Source organism: Protopterus annectens, chromosome 5.part0 (assembly GCF_019279795.1).
Source record: "Protopterus annectens isolate FY-2018-M chromosome 5.part0, PAN1.0, whole genome shotgun sequence".
In the NCBI taxonomy this organism is placed as follows: domain Eukaryota; kingdom Metazoa; phylum Chordata; order Ceratodontiformes; family Protopteridae; genus Protopterus; species Protopterus annectens.
The window spans coordinates 1479823871-1479842253 of record NC_056735.1 but is presented as its reverse complement, the minus strand read 5'-3'; the positions used below and the strand labels follow the sequence as shown (position 1 = coordinate 1479842253).

The following is an 18383-nucleotide window of genomic DNA, read 5'->3' as shown; positions in this document are numbered from 1 at the left end:
TGCTAAGTCTGATCTGGGAAGAAACACTAGTTCTGCTCTAGCATATAGACCTGTTTTAGTTCAAGAGGATATTTCATGTCCATCAAATTTGAAGACGTTGAGTAAGTCTGAGTGGATGGGTCTGGTTCTCTCAGTCAAGCTACTGCAACTAAGAAGTCAAGTCAGTACCGGTAACAGTGAATCTACTCAACATCTGCAGTTGTAGTAAGGTCCTGTATTTGAAGTGTTGGTACAGCAATTGGATACCTTAATATTAAAACTATACATGTAAATAGAGTTATGAATAGTCACCCTAATGTCAGGTCTGCACGAATGCACTCCGCAGTTGGTTTGAACTTCCTTCACCCCAGGGACACATCTTGTGGGGATTTGCTATCATTTTACATGCAATTGTAGAATTTTGTAGTATGCATTTGTTCGTGGAGTAATGCTTGTGAAAGGGCAGACATGTTTAGCCTTTGTTCTTTGTCGCAGTATTATAAAAAGTTTGTGTTGTACTTTTTGCTTTCATCTTGCAAGACAACTTTTCATATCTAAACATTGAAGCTTGACTTGGTAAAAAAAATACAGCGCAGCACAGAAGATGCAGAGTTTCACTGGATTAGTAGCTGCAGTCCTGTTTCTGGTGAGTTGGTTGAGACTACTTAATGATTAAAACAGGCTATTTTGGAATAGCTGCACGAAAGGGCAAATGCGAACATTTATTTTGAGAATTTTCTTTTGGAGACTGGAGGTTGCCCAAGAAGTGTGTACCCCCGTTTCAGAAGCATAAGCCCTGCATGTGAACCCGGCCAGACTACTGTCTTTGGCTGGTTTACCATGTCTGTAGAAATGTATTGGATAATTCACCTGGGACTCCTAGGTTAGAGGGTGTCTGCTGTGCAGAGGTAGTTACAGCAGTCAGTGATGCCTATCACAGCAGAGACCTGTAGCAGTGGACTTTGTTAGTGGCCAAAGGAATGGCAACTTTGCAAATTCCACCATGGTAAACACTGCAGGCTACACCAGACATGAACTAGATGTTCATCGTGTTTCACTGTTGCAGTCATGACTGTAGGGTTCTCCCCTGCCGGCAGGCAGCCCTCTGTCGGCCAGAATCCCAAAGTCTGGGTCCGGCGTCGGCTGTTCAACCATGCTCCCTGACGTCAGAGTGCCAGGAGTACAAAGCTGACAGCAGGCGCCATCTTCTCCAGTCTTTCTTGCCGTGCGGTGATAGCAGTTCGCAAGTGCCGGTCGGCTGACTCCTGACATTTTTTCCTGATAAACTTCGGTCCGAAGATTTCTTCTCCACTCAAAGCTAAGTACCCCGTTGGGGAAACTTTTTTTCTTGCTCCACTCCGATGTCAGAAAAAGTTAATAATTGTATTTCATGTGGGAAGCAAATACCTCATAAGGTTTTTCATTCTTACTGTATTCCTTGCTTAGGCCCTGACCACGACATAGCTAGTTGTCGGTTTTGTGCTAGATTCAATCAACGTACAATTAAGCGAAGGTACGATTTTGCTTTTCATTACTTCGGTAGGCGCTTTAACTACAAAATGTCGTCGGATATGGTTCCGGCTACCGGAGTTCACAAACGTTGCAAGGATAAAAACAGGCCTCCGAGGTCCAAATCTGATGATAGCGCTCAGGCGGAGCCAGCTTCAGGTTCGGCCGTCGTCAGTGAGGTGCTTTTGCAGCCCCTGTCGTCGGCCATTTCAGAACCGATGGCCGAAACAGACTCTCATGAGGAGCCAACCAGGCCTTTAAATATTTCTACTGCAGGACCTTCGGACAATGCTCCTTCGAATGGGTCCGGAGCCGCTGTGCAGGTTCCGGCTTCCGAAGGGGTTTTCAGGCCTACTCAGCTTCAAATAAAGGCAAAGACAAAGGCAAAGACTCCTAAATCAAAGACTGCAACTCAGGCCTCTTCTGAACCAGCTCCCAAGTCACAGAAACGGTTACTCAAGATGGCGGAGGATTTACTTACTATGATTAGGGGTTCACATCCCCCTCCGGATAAAAGGCCAAGGCAAGATGTTTATTATGATTCCTCTAATCAGGCTTCTGTTTCCTCAGTTTCTTCTGACCAGGAATATTCTTTCCCTCATGAGGATTCTGATGCTGAGGAATCAATTCCTTCAGCTTCTCCCCCTGAGGATTTCTCTTTTGGGGAAACTTTGCATGAAATGAGGGAACATTTCCACTGGGAAGGAAAGGAGTATTCGGAATCTAAGAAAAGACTGAGGGATTTTCTTCCTCCCCAACATAGACCCCTGGCTATTCCTCCTGTTTTGGATATTGTGGATGATGCTTTTTCGGAGGCTAACTTAACCCCTGATTCTTTTCCTCCTGCTCCTGTTAAACCTGATAGATATTACAGGGTTCCTGATTCCCACCAGTTTTTATACAAGAACCCTTCTGCTGACCGTGAAACCATTTCTCAGGTTCCTAAGGGAGTTAAGGCCGCCTCTGCCAAAAATCCCATTCCTACTGAAAAGGATTCTCGATCCTTAGAAAGATGGGGCAAAAAAGTGTACACTTCTGCTACTTTGTCTATTAGGGCTTTAAACTGTCAGTTTCATATGCTGAAATACCAGCAATTTCTCTTGTCTGTTTTAAAACAAAAGCTTACTTCCATTTCTGCCTGTGCAGATGATAAGGAAATACATGACTTATTGCATGCCACTGAACAAGTTGAGAAGCATGGGTTTACACTGTGGATTTGATGCCTTGGAGGCTTCTTGTAGGGCTGCTGCCTCCGGCACAGTCATTAGAAGGCATGCATAGCTGAAGGAACAAAATTTGCCTGAACAAGTAAAGGCTAAATTATTGGATGCTCCTGTTCAGCATAATGTTTTGTTTGGATCAAAAGCTGAAGAGGTGATTAAAAAGATGGAGGATAAGGCGAAGTCCATGCAAACAGTTAGATTTTCTTACAAGTACAGCCACCTAGATTTAGCAGGAATTGGCCTTCGAAAAATTGGTCCTTTCCCACTTCAGACAGGCCTCGGAGAGGTAGATATAGACGCTCCAGAGGAAGGCCTCAAACACAAGCTTCTTATAGACCAAGACAGTGGACTGCTTCCACCACTAGGGGAGGAGAGGACAGGTCACAAACTCAAAGAAAACAAACTCAATGACTCCCTCTGTTGGGCTACAGGAACTTCTTGCCTGGAAGCCCCTCTCGGAGGAAAACTGTCTTTTTTATCAAAATTAGACTCAAATAACCCAAGACAAGTGGGTTTTGGATGTGATTTTAAGAGGTTACAATTTCCATTTTCATACCTTGCCAAGGCCAAGCGGATGGCCAGACCTTCCAAAACATCAATGGACGGAGGCCTTAAACCAGGTGGAAGCTCTTTTGGCTATGAATGCCATAGAACTGGTTCCACTCTCAGAGATGGGAAAAGGCTTTTACTTGAGGCTCTTTCTAGTCCCCAGGAAGCAAAACTCATGGAGACCCATTCTGGATCCGTCTGTCTTGAACACCTTTCTAGAGATTCCAAAATTCAAGATGCTTACTCTACAGCAGCTACTTCCAATGCTGTCCAAAGATGCATGGATGGTAACTTTGGATTTAAAGGAGGCATATTTACACATTCCCATCAGGCAGGATCGCAGAAAATACCTCAGGTTCAAGGCCGGATCGAGGCACTTTCAATTCTCTGCGCTGCCCTTTGGATTGTCTACTGTGCCCAGGGTCTTCACCAAATGCCTGGCTCCAGTAGTAGCTTACTGCAGACTCAAGGGAATTCAGATTTACCCTTATCTGGACGATTGTCTAATTCGGGCAGACAGCAAGGATGTCTTACTCCAACATCTAGAATTTGTACAGAACCTTCTCAAGTTCCTGGGATTCTCTGTAAACGTAAAAAAGTCAAATTTGACATCATCCCAACAGATAATTTTTCTGTGTGCTCTTCTAAACACCACAACCCAGATGGCATTTCTGACATCCGAAAAACAATTACAGCTGGCTTCAACTTTCAAAACCTTGGCTACTTTAACTCAACTGCAAGGAAATTCCTGCAGGCTTCGGGTTACATGGCCTCCTGCATCCTTCTCGTACCATATGCAAGACTACACGAGGAAAATACAGTGGTACCTAAAAAGTGTATGGTCTCAGCATTGCCACAGTTTAGACATACTGATCTCCGTCCTTCCTTGCCTTCAAAAGGAATTTCTTTGGTGGTCCAGGGCATGTGCTCTAAACAAAGGGAAACCCTTCCATCTGCCTCCTGCCACTCAGATTCTAACCACGGGCGCCTCGGATTATGCTTGGGGAGTCCATTTTCAGGGAAACTGTCTGCAGGGCCTTTGGACAAAGGATCAGAAGCACATGCATATCAATTTAAAGGAAATGTTAGCCATTCAGAAAGCTCTATTGGCCTTCAGGAATCTTTTACAACCAGGACAACTACTAATACGGACAGACAACACCACAGTTATGTGGTATATAAACAAGCAGGGGGGATCTCATTCTTACCCCCTTTGCAGACTAGCCATGGATCTATGGAACACAGCTCTAGCTTGCAATCTGGATCTTCAAGCTTTGTTTTTACCAGGGAAACAAAACTTCCTGGCAGACAGTCTGAGCAGAAACCTTTCAGATCCACACGAGTGGGATGCTGGACACCAAAATATTCAGGATGATAACAGCAGTCTGGGGATGTCCTCACATAGACCTCTTTGCATCCCATCTCAATCAACTACAGAATTTGTGCACCAGGACTTTCCACAGAGCAGCTTGGAAAGTGGATGCCCTGTCATTCAGTTGGAGGAACCTCTCGGGATGTGCCTTTCCGCCTCTTCCTCTTCTTCCACGAGTCTTATTGAAGATGAAACAGGACAAGCCCAAGATGATAATTCTATCCCAACATCAGGGTCAGGTTCTACACTCTCCTGTCAGAACTCTCAGCCTGGCGGCCTGGCTAATCCAGGGCCCTTGATTTCTTCTTTCCTACCCAAGCAGGTTATGGATGTCATTTTAGAAGCCAGACGTCCTAGCACTAGAAAATCTTATGCTGGAAAATGGAAAAGATTTTGTTCCTGGATGCAGGCTCAGGATTCTGATCCTCTTCTTCCTAACATTACCTTAATTTTACTTTACTTGCCAGATCTCTTACATAAGGGTCTCTTTCTCTTCCATTAAGATTCATGCCTCTGCTATTTCTGCTCATTATAATACAGACCCTCCAATCTTTTCCCACCAGCTCATGAGACAGTTTCTCAGAGGAGCTAAGAATTTAAGACCTCCTAGATCTCCTCCCATTCCTGCTTGGGATCTCAACTATGTTTTGGAAAAACTAACCTTGCCTCCTTTTGAGCCTGCTGCCTCTTCTGACATCAAGTTTTTATCTTGGAAGACCGCTATCCTGTTAGCCCTAACCACTGCCAGGAGAGTTTCAGAGTTACAAGCTCTTATGGCTGTGGAACCTTATATTATTTTTCATCAAGACAGGGTGTCTTTGAGGACTAATCCTACCTTCATGCCTAAGGTGGTTTCCAAAGTGGCCTTAAATCAAACTATCCACTTGCCAACCTTTTTCCCCATTCCTCAAAATAAAGGGGAAAAGGATCTTACATTCCTTGGATGTACACAGACAACTACGTTTTTACCTGGACAGAACCAAGGACATCAGAAAATCAGAACAATTGTTTGTTTCTTATGCTTCAAGTTCCCAAGGTAAAGCCATTTCAAAACAGACCATTTCTAAATGGATTGCTCATGGAATCAGATTTTGTTATTCACACCATGGAAAGCAAATCCCAGGGAGGATACGGACTCATTCCACCAGAGCTACTGCCACTTCTGCGGCCTTCCTCAGGGGAGTTCCTACCAAAGGCATTTTGGAAGCTGCAACTTGGAGTTCAGTGCATACTTTTTCTAAGCACTACAATTTACCTCTCTACTCTAGGGTCAGGCTTTGCCTCTGCAGTCTTGCAGGGCCTTTTAGCCGCTCCTTCTTTATGACCACCTCCCTTTCTTTCAGCTTTGGGATTCTACCCTACAGTCATGACTGCAACAGTGAAACACGATGAACATAGTACAGTTGTGTACACCTACCATAAATGTAGATGTTCGAGTGTCTTCACTGTTGCAGTCTGGGTTTCCCTCCCTCCTGTCCCCTCTTATTTTTACTTGTGTGGTTCCTTTTTTCACCATTCTTCTGAGGTGTATTTGCAAAGGAATATGGTACCTTTATTTTTTTGGGACTCCTGACATCTGGGGCAAGAAAAACTGGAGAAGATGGCGTCGGCTGTCAGCTTTGTACTCCTGGCGCTCTGACGTCAGGGAGCATGGTTGAACAGCTGACGCCAGACCCAGACTTTGGGATTCTGGCCGACCGAGGGCTGCCTGCCGGCAGGGGAGAACCCTACAGTCATGACTGCAACAGTGAAGAACACTCTAACATCTACATTTATGGTAGGTGTACACAACTGTACTTCCCCCACACTGGCATACCTTTTATTTGTTTGAGCATGGGAAAATTCCACATAGTTATTGAATGGGTTTCTGCCCTCAAATTTTGAATCCAGGAATGATCCCTTCCACCTTGGCCACTCCTAAACATTTGCCACAGTGGGTTATTTGTCTCTAGCCCAAGACCCTTTCCATCCAGGGGGTAGGATGAAATTGTTCAGGATTTCCTTCAGTTTTCTGTATAGTCTGCTGCCTCCTTTTGAAAAACCCTGTAATCCCTCCATAGGTGTTTACTAGGCTAATGACCACAAGGGCCTTTTTAAGCCTAGCCATGCATCCCAGATCTTAGACAAGTTCTTCTACCCTTGATAAGTGGAACCAAGGATGAATTTCTGGTTTCCCATCCAGTTGTCCAAGTTGCACTTGAATTGGGTTAGGGAAATGAAAGGCAAGTCTCCCATATGAAGGAGACTTACTCCTATGGTGAAGGAGCTGGTGTGACTGATTCTTCCCCTTTGCCTTCAGCGCCGTGAGAGAACTGACCTCAGACCTCTACTAATGGTCATATTTTGTCCCAGTATAAACATTCAGTCCAGATCTAGGACTATCATTTTTTCCACCATTTTGCTGAATATTCTCATTTGATATCGCTCTATCTGGGTGGGGACACTGTCCTACAGGTTGAGGGAAATGAAAGACAGTGTCAGATACAAAGAGATGTCCTTTTACTCCCATGTTGCAGTATTCATAACCTTTGGGTTATCCTCTGCTTAGCTACCTGAACGTCTGGCCAGTGTACAAAAGCTTTAGTCACTGCAAGATACTTGGGACGTCTGACATTGGCCGTAGGGTGCCTGAGCTGTAAGTAACGTCTGCACTTACCTTTCTTCAGAACTTCTCTGCTGCCAGTCAAGTGTCCGCTTTTCTTGTTGTGTCCGCTGTCGGATCTTCGAATTTAAGAAAAGTACCCCATTGGAGCAGTTTCCTTTTTGGGCACTGCATTTCTGCTTATGTTCATGTTATCCAGGAAAGGAAAGTGTAGGTGTGTATGTCATATCCCCCGTAAGGACACCTATGACCTCTGCCTTTCTTGCCTAGGGCCCAACCATGACCATAAAACCTGCACGATTTGTCAGGCCTTCATTCCTAAAACTATTTGCAACCTTCTGCATGCCTTGAACATCTACTTAGGAAACCGGTGTCTTAAACATCTGGCTCTGGTGATGCAAGGGCTATCTGGTCAGAACATTGAGCCACCAAAAAAGACCAAAGTTTCTAGGCCTGAACCTACTGCACCTGACTTCCCCCTGTGGCTGACATGTGCTTGGAGGAATGTATGGAACCAGCAGAGGTTGGTATAATGGTTACCATTTGAGAGGCCACAGAAACGTAGGGTTGAAAGCACGTCTGTGGAGGTTTTGCAAACGTCTGGATGTAACGAGAGAACCTTTACATACAACATATGTCCAGATCAGTTCTTCCACTGCTTTTAGAACAGTCTAAACCTAGGTCCTACTCCCTCCAGGCCTTACCTCTTCCTTAAAAAAGAAACAAGACAAAAATCTCTCCTTCAGAAAGTCTACCTGATTGGCAAGCTTTCTCTCAGTTTATTTAATGCTTTCTATGCCTGCTTCCCCTCCACTTAGTCTTAGGCCTCAGACTAAACATCCCCTTCCTGTTGAAGCAGAGGACTCCCTTTCCTATGCCTGTCAGATGCCTTCTCTTGGGTATATATCCCCTGAGGAGGGCTTTAAGGCAGACCTCACCTTTGGTGAAACCATCTCTAAAGTGAGTTTTTTTAAATGGGATTCCACTGAAATGTCTAAGATTCAAGACCTGTTATGAACTCCTACAAATGGACACCTTCACCTTCTGCCATCTTCCAATCTTGCTGGCCTTTTTGGACTCCTTCAATGCAGCCTCTAAAAATCCTGAGTCCCAACCACCAGCCCCTAGAAGACCTGACTGGTTTTATAAGGTCCCAGAATGGGGCCATAGTTTTAATTTAAATGCCTTGTTTCAGACCCTGGCACTTTGTCTCTGCAGACAAACCCTCCAGATTACTTCCGTCCACTTCTGTCCTTCCCACTGATGAGGACAGTAAGACCATGGAAAGCAATGGCAAAAAAAATGTAAACCTCTGCCACTTAGGCTTTTAGAGCCATTAACTACCAGACACAGGTCTCCGTATGCCCTGCCCTTTTCACTCCGGTTTCTAAACTTTTGGTTGGTCTCCCAGACTTGCCTTCTAAGGCTCAAATATCTAGCCTCACCTCCTTGTCCTCTCAAATGACAATGTACTATCAGATGCAGCTGTGATTCTGTGGAGCCCTCTGCCTCAGTGCTTAGGTGTTCTTGGCGGAAGTTCCAACCCCTACCTGATATCAGGGTTAAACTTCTGGATGCACCCCTGGACAATTCTGCCCTTTTTGAGGCTAAAGTGGCGCACCTTTTCAAAACCCTTCAGCAAAAGGGGAAGGAATTACAAGACTTAAAACATTTGTTTTGTGTCTTCACTTCCTAAATCCCATAGAAATTATCCCACCAAACGGCAATTCATCAGGAAGCATTCTGCTCCTACCCCTCAGTCTAATAGCAAAAAAAAGCTCCAGGAAGCAGCAGCCTCCTTCCAGGCCTGCTCAGACTCCAGTTCAGAAATCTGACTTCCCCTTCACATTCCATTCCCCTAACCCAAAGACGCTCACTGTCTTCCCGTCTGGCAAAGCGTTACCTCAGACAGGTGGGGTCTGGTCTGTTACAGAAAAGGGTTACTGCATGACGGGTCATTTCTCCCTTCTTAAGAGACATCCCACAATCACTGAAGGACCAGCTTTCCTGTTTCCAGACGGTCTTTGACAGCCTCCTCTCTCAAGGGACTATCTAACCTGTCCCTCTGTCAGAAAAGGGAAAGGGCTTTTTACGCAAGACTTTTTTCCTAGTCCCAAGGAGAGATGGCCAATGGAGACCCATCCTGGATCTCTCCCACCTCAACCTTTTTCTAAAAGTACCCACTTTTTCACATGGCTTGCACTCCAGACTCTCCCCCTACTAGTGCCTCAGATATTTCTGCCCACTTTTAGACATCAAAGATGCATATCTACATATCTCCATAAGGTCCAACTACAGGAAGTATTTAAGATTCTCTGTAGGTTCTTCGCATTTTCAGTTCTCTGTCTTGCCCTGAGGACCATCTACTGTATTGCTCCAAGGGTATTCAGGTGCCTGGCTCCAGTGGTAGGCTATTGGAGGGTCCAAGGAATTTTCATTTTTCCTTACCTGGATAAAGTTGCGCCACTTCCCTACACACCCATCTCCAAAGTCATCTCTGTCCTGCAGTCCCTGCTGTTCAACATCATTTTCCCAAAGTCCAAACTAAACCCCTCCCACAACCAAGTTTTCCTGGGGTGCAGGATAAGGACAGATGTTATGAGAACATTTCCACCCCAAAAGGTAGAAAGCCTGAAGCAGTACCTGCTTTCTGTCCTTCACGCCACTGCTATGACGGCGCAACAATGTCTGACTCCTGGGTCATATGGCTTCCACTATACCCATGTTGCCACTGGCAAGATTGGCCATGAGAATTTCATTGGTACCAGAGGTCCACATGGACCCAACACTCCCACCCTTTGGACCACAACATTCCCTTTCTGCCATGCCTAAGGAAAGATTCCTTTGGCTGGATCAAGTCTCTCTCAACCTAGGACCTCCATTATATCCCCAGTCCAGGAGATATAAACAGATGCCTCAGACCTGGGCTGGGGAGCTGCTATGGACAGCTGGAAGGTGCAAGGCACATGGACAGGCCCCTTCAGGTGGGAGCACATCAGCATCAGAGAAATGAGGGCAGTCCTTGCTCTGACCTTCCAACACATTCTGAAGCAAGGCCCCCTGAAGTTCAGACAATACTACAGTTCTTTTGTATGTGAAAAAAACAGGAGGGAACAGTCTTACTTGCTATGCAGATCTGCACTCCAGGCCTGATAATTCGAGGCCCAACATGGAGTCGCCCCACAGGCAATCTATATTCCCTCAGTTCAGAACACACTGGCAGACACCTTGAGCAGCAGGTCTGTGTCATAATCCCACGAATAGATGCTACACAGGGATGTGTTCCTGGCCATAGTCTACAAGTGGGGTACACCACAAATGGATCTGTTTGCCTCCCCTCTGTTGCCTCCCCTCTGAACAGACAACTTCCACACTGTTGTACTAGGGCACCCAGCCCACCTAGCAAGGGCAACAAACTCCTTTTCTATGTCATGGAAGGATGTTTCTCTATGCACCCCCCCCACTCTACAAAAAATCGTGTTGAAGATTTAACAGGACAAACCAAAAATCTTGTTGGTGACTCCGTTTTGAATGACAGCATTTGTTCCCCCTCCTGCATTTAGCCAGGGGCAGTCATCGCAAGTTACCTCACAGAATGGACCTTCTCTCACAGGACAACCATCCCCACTTGGAATCTGAGCCTTACCCTATGGGTAATCGTTTTGATCCCTTTCAGACACCTTTACACTGAGGATGTGCTTAATGTCCTGCAGGAGACCAGGAAACCCAATACTAGGAGGTCTTTTGTCCAAATGGAAAAGCTTCTCCATTTGTTGTCTTCAGACAGCTAGACCCACTTCAAGGAGAGGTCCAGTTAGTACTGTCCTACCTCTGAGTTGTTGCAAGCAGGGCTGGCATATTCTTGTTATTTTGGCTTGTCTGCCTCTTGACCCTCCTCTTGCCTCCCGACTTCGTGAAGTTATTCCTTAAGGGAGTACTGCACCTTAGGGCCCCCAGGAGGGCAGTTCCACTTAGAGAAGCTCACTGTTGCTCCTTTTGAACCAGCATCAAAAGCCTCTCTAAAATATTGCACTTGTAAGACTGCTTTCGGTGGCCCTGACACCAGGGAGAGTGTTAGAGCTCCAGGCCCTCATGGCCATACCACCTTTTCTAATCTTTCACAAGGATAGTGACCCTAAGGACCAACCTATCCTTCATGCCTAAGGTGTGGTCATTGAGCTGTCCCTGAATCAATGTATTTGCCTCACCACCTTTTTTCCACATCCCGGAATAACAGTGAAAGTCCTACCTTCCCTTGATCACAGACAACTAAAATTCTACTTTGACAAGACCGTGGCCCTTAGGAGATCAGAGCAATTTTGTCTCCTTTCACATCAGCTCTCAGAAAAGTGGTGACAAATTGGACCATTTCTGCCTTAGATTTCCAGGGCCATTTCCTTTTGTTACACCTACCATGGCAAACATAAAAACTAAAGCCTACTCCACTAGAGCCATGGCCTTATCTGGAGCCTTCTTCAAAGGGCTGGACACTGCTTCCATTGTAGAGGCAGCTACCTGGACGTCTGTTCATACCTCACCAAGCACTACAAACTGGACCGTATATCCAGGTCTAGAGCAGGGTTTGCTGGGGCAATCCTGCATGGATTCTTGGATAACGGTTCCATACCACTCTCTTCCATTTGAGCTTTGGCACTCACCCAAAGGTTGTGAATACTGCAACATGGGACTTGAAGGACATAAGAGTAGTTATGTGAAGTCTTACCATAACCATAGATGTCCTCTTCCATGTTGCAGTATTCTATCCCTTCCTCCTACCCAGATTATATATAGAAATATGTAGATGGGGAGAGAATATATAAAATGCCTTGCTGGATGACACGGGACTTGTGCAGCTATCCTGGGACTGGGGTCCGACTTGGGAGTTCATTGCTGAGGAAAGGTACATGAAGATTTCACTTTTATGGCTCATGGACCCTATGGCCAGCATTAGATGTCCTGCGTACCTTGCAGTGACTAAAGCTTTTGTATACTGGCCAGACGTTTGGGTAGTCAAGTAGAGGATAACCCAAAGATTATGAATACTGCAACGTGGAAGAGGATATTTATGGTTGCGGTAAGATTTTACACTATTCTTTATGCACTTTTACCACAGTGCTTGATCTGTGTAGTTTTTCATCCATCTCAGCCATCTCCCTCAGTTTCCCCCTTCCAGGTCGTTACTGGTGTTTGTGACTCTTGGTGGAAATTGCAGGCTGGTCTGAGGTCTGTGACCCTTTGGTCTAATCCTCCATTATCTGTTAGGATTTTCTGTGCAGGTCAGGTATGATGTGGCAGATTCATTCTGGGGAAATTTAGGTGTGCAGAGCATTGTAGAAGAATTGGTGCTTTTGGACCCGAAGATTCTGAAGTGCCGGCCATGGATTCTGTCATATTCATCAACCCATAGGGCGGAGGAAAGCGGCAGGCTAAACAGAAAAGATGGTAGCAAGATTAGCTATGCGATGGGATAGAGGAGTAAGCCTTTATGGCCGATCTAACCAGAGTTAGATGAGCAGCTGTGGTGCCTGAGGCATGACAAGGTAAGGTGGAATATGCATATCCTAAGGAGGAGGATGCACACATGCATACTTGTTAGATCTTTGGAGGCTGGGAGTACACAAGGTGGGGTGATTTAAATGGGGAGGTGAAGGGATCAACTGACTTGCCACAGAAGTGGATTGAAATGTTGCATGTCAGCATTGTATGTCCACCCATCATATGCGTACGTGTGGGATGTGTAACAGGAAGTTGGGGATTAAAATCCCCCAGCAGAAATGTGATGCTTTTCTCTCTACTGTCCTTGAAAATTTTGGGACCCAGTAAACTCTACTACCAATCGTATCAATTCTTCTTCATCCCCTACTGTCCTACTTACAGCACTTTACCCCCAAGTTGGAGCTGTATGGCATCCCATTACAACTTCTGTTAGAGCAACAGAACAGTGAGTCTTAGTTTTCTTCCAGGATATACATCCATCCATTTCAGATAAGAAAATGGAGGCCTTCCATCTGTGTAAAAGGACAAGGAGTTTCTAGTCGCTCCCCTTCTAGCAGAAGGAACTGTAGAATCCTGCCCTTAATTGTAAGGTCTCTGTATTCAGGCGCAATCAGGATGTCATGCAGTGGGAGGAAGTTGAGTTTGCATTGGTAATTGCTTTAACAGACTGTGTTGCTTCCACAATGAGCAGAAGTCTAATTTGCATCAGCCAGGATGGTCTTCCTAGGGGTCCCTGCTAGAAGCCAGAATGGTTAAGGCCTGTGCAACACACCAGAGGGCAGAAGGATGTCTGTACATGAGTAAAAAGTTATTGCTTGACGGTGTTTGAGCATTTTAGACCACATTGCATCTACCATGCAGTTCGCACCTGTGGAAATGCCAGTTCCTCATGGTCACCACTTGGGGGCAGCTCTTTTGAACTGCTTGGAAAGAACTAAGGATCAGGTTTCCTAGCTTTTGACTGGTTGGTAAGAGATAGGTTTAAGGTGCAGTTTTCCTCAACCAGTCTTTTCAGAGTGCTAATGCCTGATAAGATGGCCCGATAGAGCAGTGAGGGAAGGATTCCGGTTACTGCTTACAAATTTGCATTTTGTTCTGGGCTAACTTCATGTGCCACATTTGTTGCCTCAGGAAAAGAGATAATAGCTACTAAGATGAAGTTCTCAACTGCACTGTTTTTTCTCCACAGGTTCTATAATGTGTGCTCATTTTAAGCTTCAAGTTGCTCGTTTTGTAAAAAATATTGCATGTAAATTGTTAATCTGAAATCAGTAGTGTTTCCAAGTTTAATTTGTAATTATGGTTGCTTTGCCTAGATATCCTACATGATTTCTGCATGGGCTAGAATGTGTAAAATTCTGGGGAAAGAATTCCAGCAGTACCTGCCTGTTGTCATGGGCCCACTGATGAAGACTGCATCCATCAAGCCAGAAGTAGCACTTTTAGACAGTAAGGAAATGTGTGCTCTTAATGTAACACTGGAAGTACTTTTTATCCATAATTAAGCAGTGTGAATGCAATAAACAGGAAATTATATGGTGATGGCATGCTTCAGTCAATCTTCACTTTAACACCTTTTGCCAAAGGCTCTCACTCGTGATCAGAAGTCTGACAGAAAGATGAGCTTTTTAAATTGTGGGTATGACCAAGCCTTCACTTTTCTCTCTGGGACTTGCAAGCAATTTTTATTCTTGTAATATATATTTCTTTCCTTGTCTGGAAAGTAATCATTAGTTCAGGGATACCTTAAATGCATATACTAGGGCTGCATTAAGCAGCAGTGCCCAGCAATGCATGTACTTTAACCCATGAGAAAAAAAATGAGCTGCTAAAGTGACATCAGCATTGGTGATTAGAGGGAGGTAGATCAGCAGGCAGTTTAGTTGATGGAAGAAGGGGTTTGAGACTGATGCCCATCAATAATGCCTTGTCAGGTGACAAGGAGGGTAGACTAAAGTTATTTGCCATGATTTATACTTCTGCATTTCTAGGTACCAGGCATCAGTTGCCAGACTGCATTACTAAGGAGGATAGTCTTAAATGGGGTAGAATCCTTTGTGGACTCCATTCATTCTTGGGCCTAAATTATCTGTATTTATACTCGTAAAGTGAGGAGTCATGCCATCATGTGGGCATGCCATAAATGCATATACTAGGGCTGCAGCAATTGAAGTTAATTCTGCTTGGAAAATTGCAGCACTGTAGCAGTTTACTGTCCTTACATATGGTAAGACTATGTACTTGTCCTTATGCTGAAATTGTCTTATCCAAAGTTTCCAAGCATTTGTCTTGGGTTGCTCAGGTAAATCATTCCCGAGGGGACAACTGCTTAATCTTGATCTGCACTGCATTTGAGGGGTGGGAGGTTGGCATAATGGTTAAGGTGTTTACTGTACAGACACAAGGTGCAGGGTTTGATTCTCACATATGGTAATTAGTTAGGCTTAAAAAATGGCCTGCAGGGGCAGTTAGCCTAGTTATCTATGAACCTATGAAGCTATGAACCTGTTGGGTTACCAGGACTGTTGCTGTTCATCAGTTCCAAATAGATTTATTTGCACAGGATGCAAACCCATAGTTGCGTATTTGCTTAGCTGTCAGTTCTTCTGGGCTGTGTCCTTTGGACTTTGCTTGATTTGTATGGTGGATGGAATTTATTGTAGAAGATCGTTGCCACAGCCAATTGGTCAGCAACCAGTACTTTTACTGATCTTAAAGCAGCGGAGTTCATACAGTGGTCGTATGGCTAAGCTGTCTTGCTGAGACTGATTTCATTTGGTCAATTATCTCAAGTATGTGCTGAGATGAGTCCTGTGTGTATTAGTGCATCTTAGTTGGACATGATGCTTACTGTGTTTTTAGGAGCACTGCTACAGTCTTATTCCATATGGTTGGATTTTTTTGCAGGCAAATTTCTGTTTTGATCGTAATTCTAAAGCATTGTTGACCATCCAGTTCGGGTTGCCTTCCATTTTTGGGTTTTACTATGAAGTCAGATGTGGAGAGAGTTATCACCCCATGCTCAGGTTCATAGTTTGTCTAGACTACAGCTGCTCTGAGTTCATTTGTCCATTCCAGGTCGAATTCTTTAAATGCGGTTTTCTCTGTTGTAACCTTGGTACTGGTTTGTTTTTTGTGGCATGGTCTCCCCAGAAAGTCCTCAACAAAGCCTTGCTGATGACTAGTTTCTTTAGTTTGTGTGTTGCTTGAGTTTCATCATATATAAAATTGTAAACTTTTTGTCGCACACTATTTAAAAAATAAAAAGTTGCTTAGATGTGCAAGAAATCTAGCATTGCAGAAGAGTAGCAGAACAGTGTGGCCAGTGCTGTAGCCATGAAAGAGTCAAGTGGGTGAAGTAAAGACATCAAACCAGGTGTATGCTTGTTCCCTGATGTGGATGTTTCACTGTTGCAGTAATCACACATGGGTTATCTGCCTGCAGGTAGCCCTTAGTCGGCCCGAATACCAGAATCTTGGGATTTCTGCGTCAGATGCTTTTGCCTCTTCCATGTCGTCAGGGGTATGAAACATGCAGCCGATGCCATTACATCAGTCTTTCTTGCCGTGGAGGAGCCCGAAGCAATTTGCAAGTCCCAGTCGGCCGCTTTCTGAAATTTTCATTTTTCGAGTTTCAAAACCTGAAGTCTTCTGAAGCTAAGTACCTCATTGGGGGATCCTTTTTTCTTGCTCTAACCAATGTCAAAGTTAATTGTCTTGCCTGTGGAAAGCAAGTACCTCAGAGATTTTCATTCTTTCTGCGTCACCTGTTTAGGCCCAGACCATGTCGTCCCTCTGTCGGTTTTGTGCCTTGTTTAATGCCCGAACCATTCGTAGTCTGGCTATCTTTGTTGCTAAATTCTTTCACTCGTTCTCAGTATTCCGAAATGGCTTCGATAAGCAACCCCGACTATCGATCTGAAAAAACGTAAAGATAGGCTGCATAGGTCCAAAACTGCCACCGCTTTTGTTAAGTTAGTTGCCAGTCCACCGGTACTCGGTGAGGCACCTTTGCAGCCCCTGATGCCCGCTTCCACAGATTCGCAGGTCTCTACTAAGAGCCATTCAGAGTCCAGTATGCTGCGAGATGCTTCGACTATGGAACCTGTGGATGTCTCTACCTTGGATCGGTCCACAGCCACTGTGCAGGCACCGGCTTCTGAGGATCTATTCCAACCTACCGATCGTATTAAACAGACTTCATTTTTAGCTAAAACTACCAAGCTTCTCGGGCCCAGAGTTCACACTACGCCTAGAAAACCGACAACCAAAGCACATGCTCAAGCTCTCATGCCACAAAAACAAATGCTTCGAATGGCTGAAGACCTTATTACTCTAATTAGGGGAAACAAGCCTTCCCCTGCTAAAAGACAAAAACAATTTGGGTTTCTTCTGATTCTACAGACCAGGAGTCCGATGACTCTGGCCCTTCTGATTACCAGGACATACCCTGATCAACCTATGAGGATTCAGATGCAGAGGAATCCATTCCCTCTGCTTCCCCTCCAGAGGATTTTTCTTTTGGTGAAACCTGGCATACATTGAGAGCATTTCTGCTGGGAATGCCAGGGCTATCCTCAGTCTAAAAAGAGACTGAGAATTTTGAGTTGCCTCAGCACAGGCCTCGAGCTATACCCCTTGTCATGGATATTGTAGATGTCTTCATGGAATCCAGTCTTACTCCTTTACCACTGGCCCGTAGAAAACCTTACAGGTACTACACAGAGTACCTGATTCTCACAAATTTCTCTAAGAATCTTATTGTGGATCCAGAGACCATTCCCCAGGGGCCTAAAGGCAGTAAGGCTACTATAGCCAAAAACCCTACCCCTTCAGACAGGGATTCAAGAAGCTTAGACAGATTGGGTAAGAAGGTATATACCTCTGCAACTCTTGCCATCAGAGCTTTGAATTGCCAGATGTTCATCGTCTTTCATTGCTGCAGTCATTACACTTGGATTATCCTGCCGTCAGGCGGTCCCGCAGTCGGCCAGAGTTCCAAAGTCTTGGTCCAGCATCTGTTGCTGTCGCTTCTTCCCTGACGTCAGTGTGCCAGGGGTATATAAGATGCAGCCAACGCCATTTTCTTCAGTCTTTCTTGCCACGTGGTGCCCGAAGCAGAAGTAGTTCGCAAGTGCCGGTCGGCCGACTCCTGAGATTTTCAATTTGAATTTCAGAACCGAAGTCTTCAATAAAGCAAGTACCCCGTTGGGGAAACTTTTTCTTGCCACAGACCGATGTCAGTAAAAGTTAATTGTATTTCTTGTGGGAAGCAAATACCTCATAAGGATTTCCATTCTTGCTGTATTCCATGCCTAGGCCCAGACCACGACGTCACTAGTTGTCGGTTTTGTGCTAGGTTTAACAAATGCACTATTAAACGTCTGTTTGATTTTGCTCGCCATTACTTTGGCCGAAGGTTTAATTATACCATGCGGTCGGAACAACCGACGACCGGAATACACAAAAAAACGCAAAGACAAGTATAAGGACAGGCATCGGAGGCCCAAAACTGACTGAAGCCTCTTCTAGGCCAGTCGCCGGTTCTCAGTGAGGTGCTTTCGCAGCCCCTGACACCTGCTACCTCAGAGCCACAGGCCGCCTCCGACTCCCACGTGGAGATGTCTAGGCCTCTGGATACTCAAGGTGTTGG

At 45.1% G+C, this 18383-nt stretch overlaps 1 protein-coding gene across 1 annotated transcript in view; it reads left to right on the top strand.

Moving 5' to 3' along the window:
- Nucleotides 1–18383, top strand: part of IPO5 (importin 5) — a 1405185-nt gene that overhangs the window by 942322 nt on the left and 444480 nt on the right. Inside the window, exon 16 of the mRNA XM_044071309.1 lies at nt 14047–14179. Within this exon, the coding sequence (XP_043927244.1) occupies nt 14047–14179 (133 nt within the window). The remainder of the gene's footprint in view (nt 1–14046; nt 14180–18383) is intronic.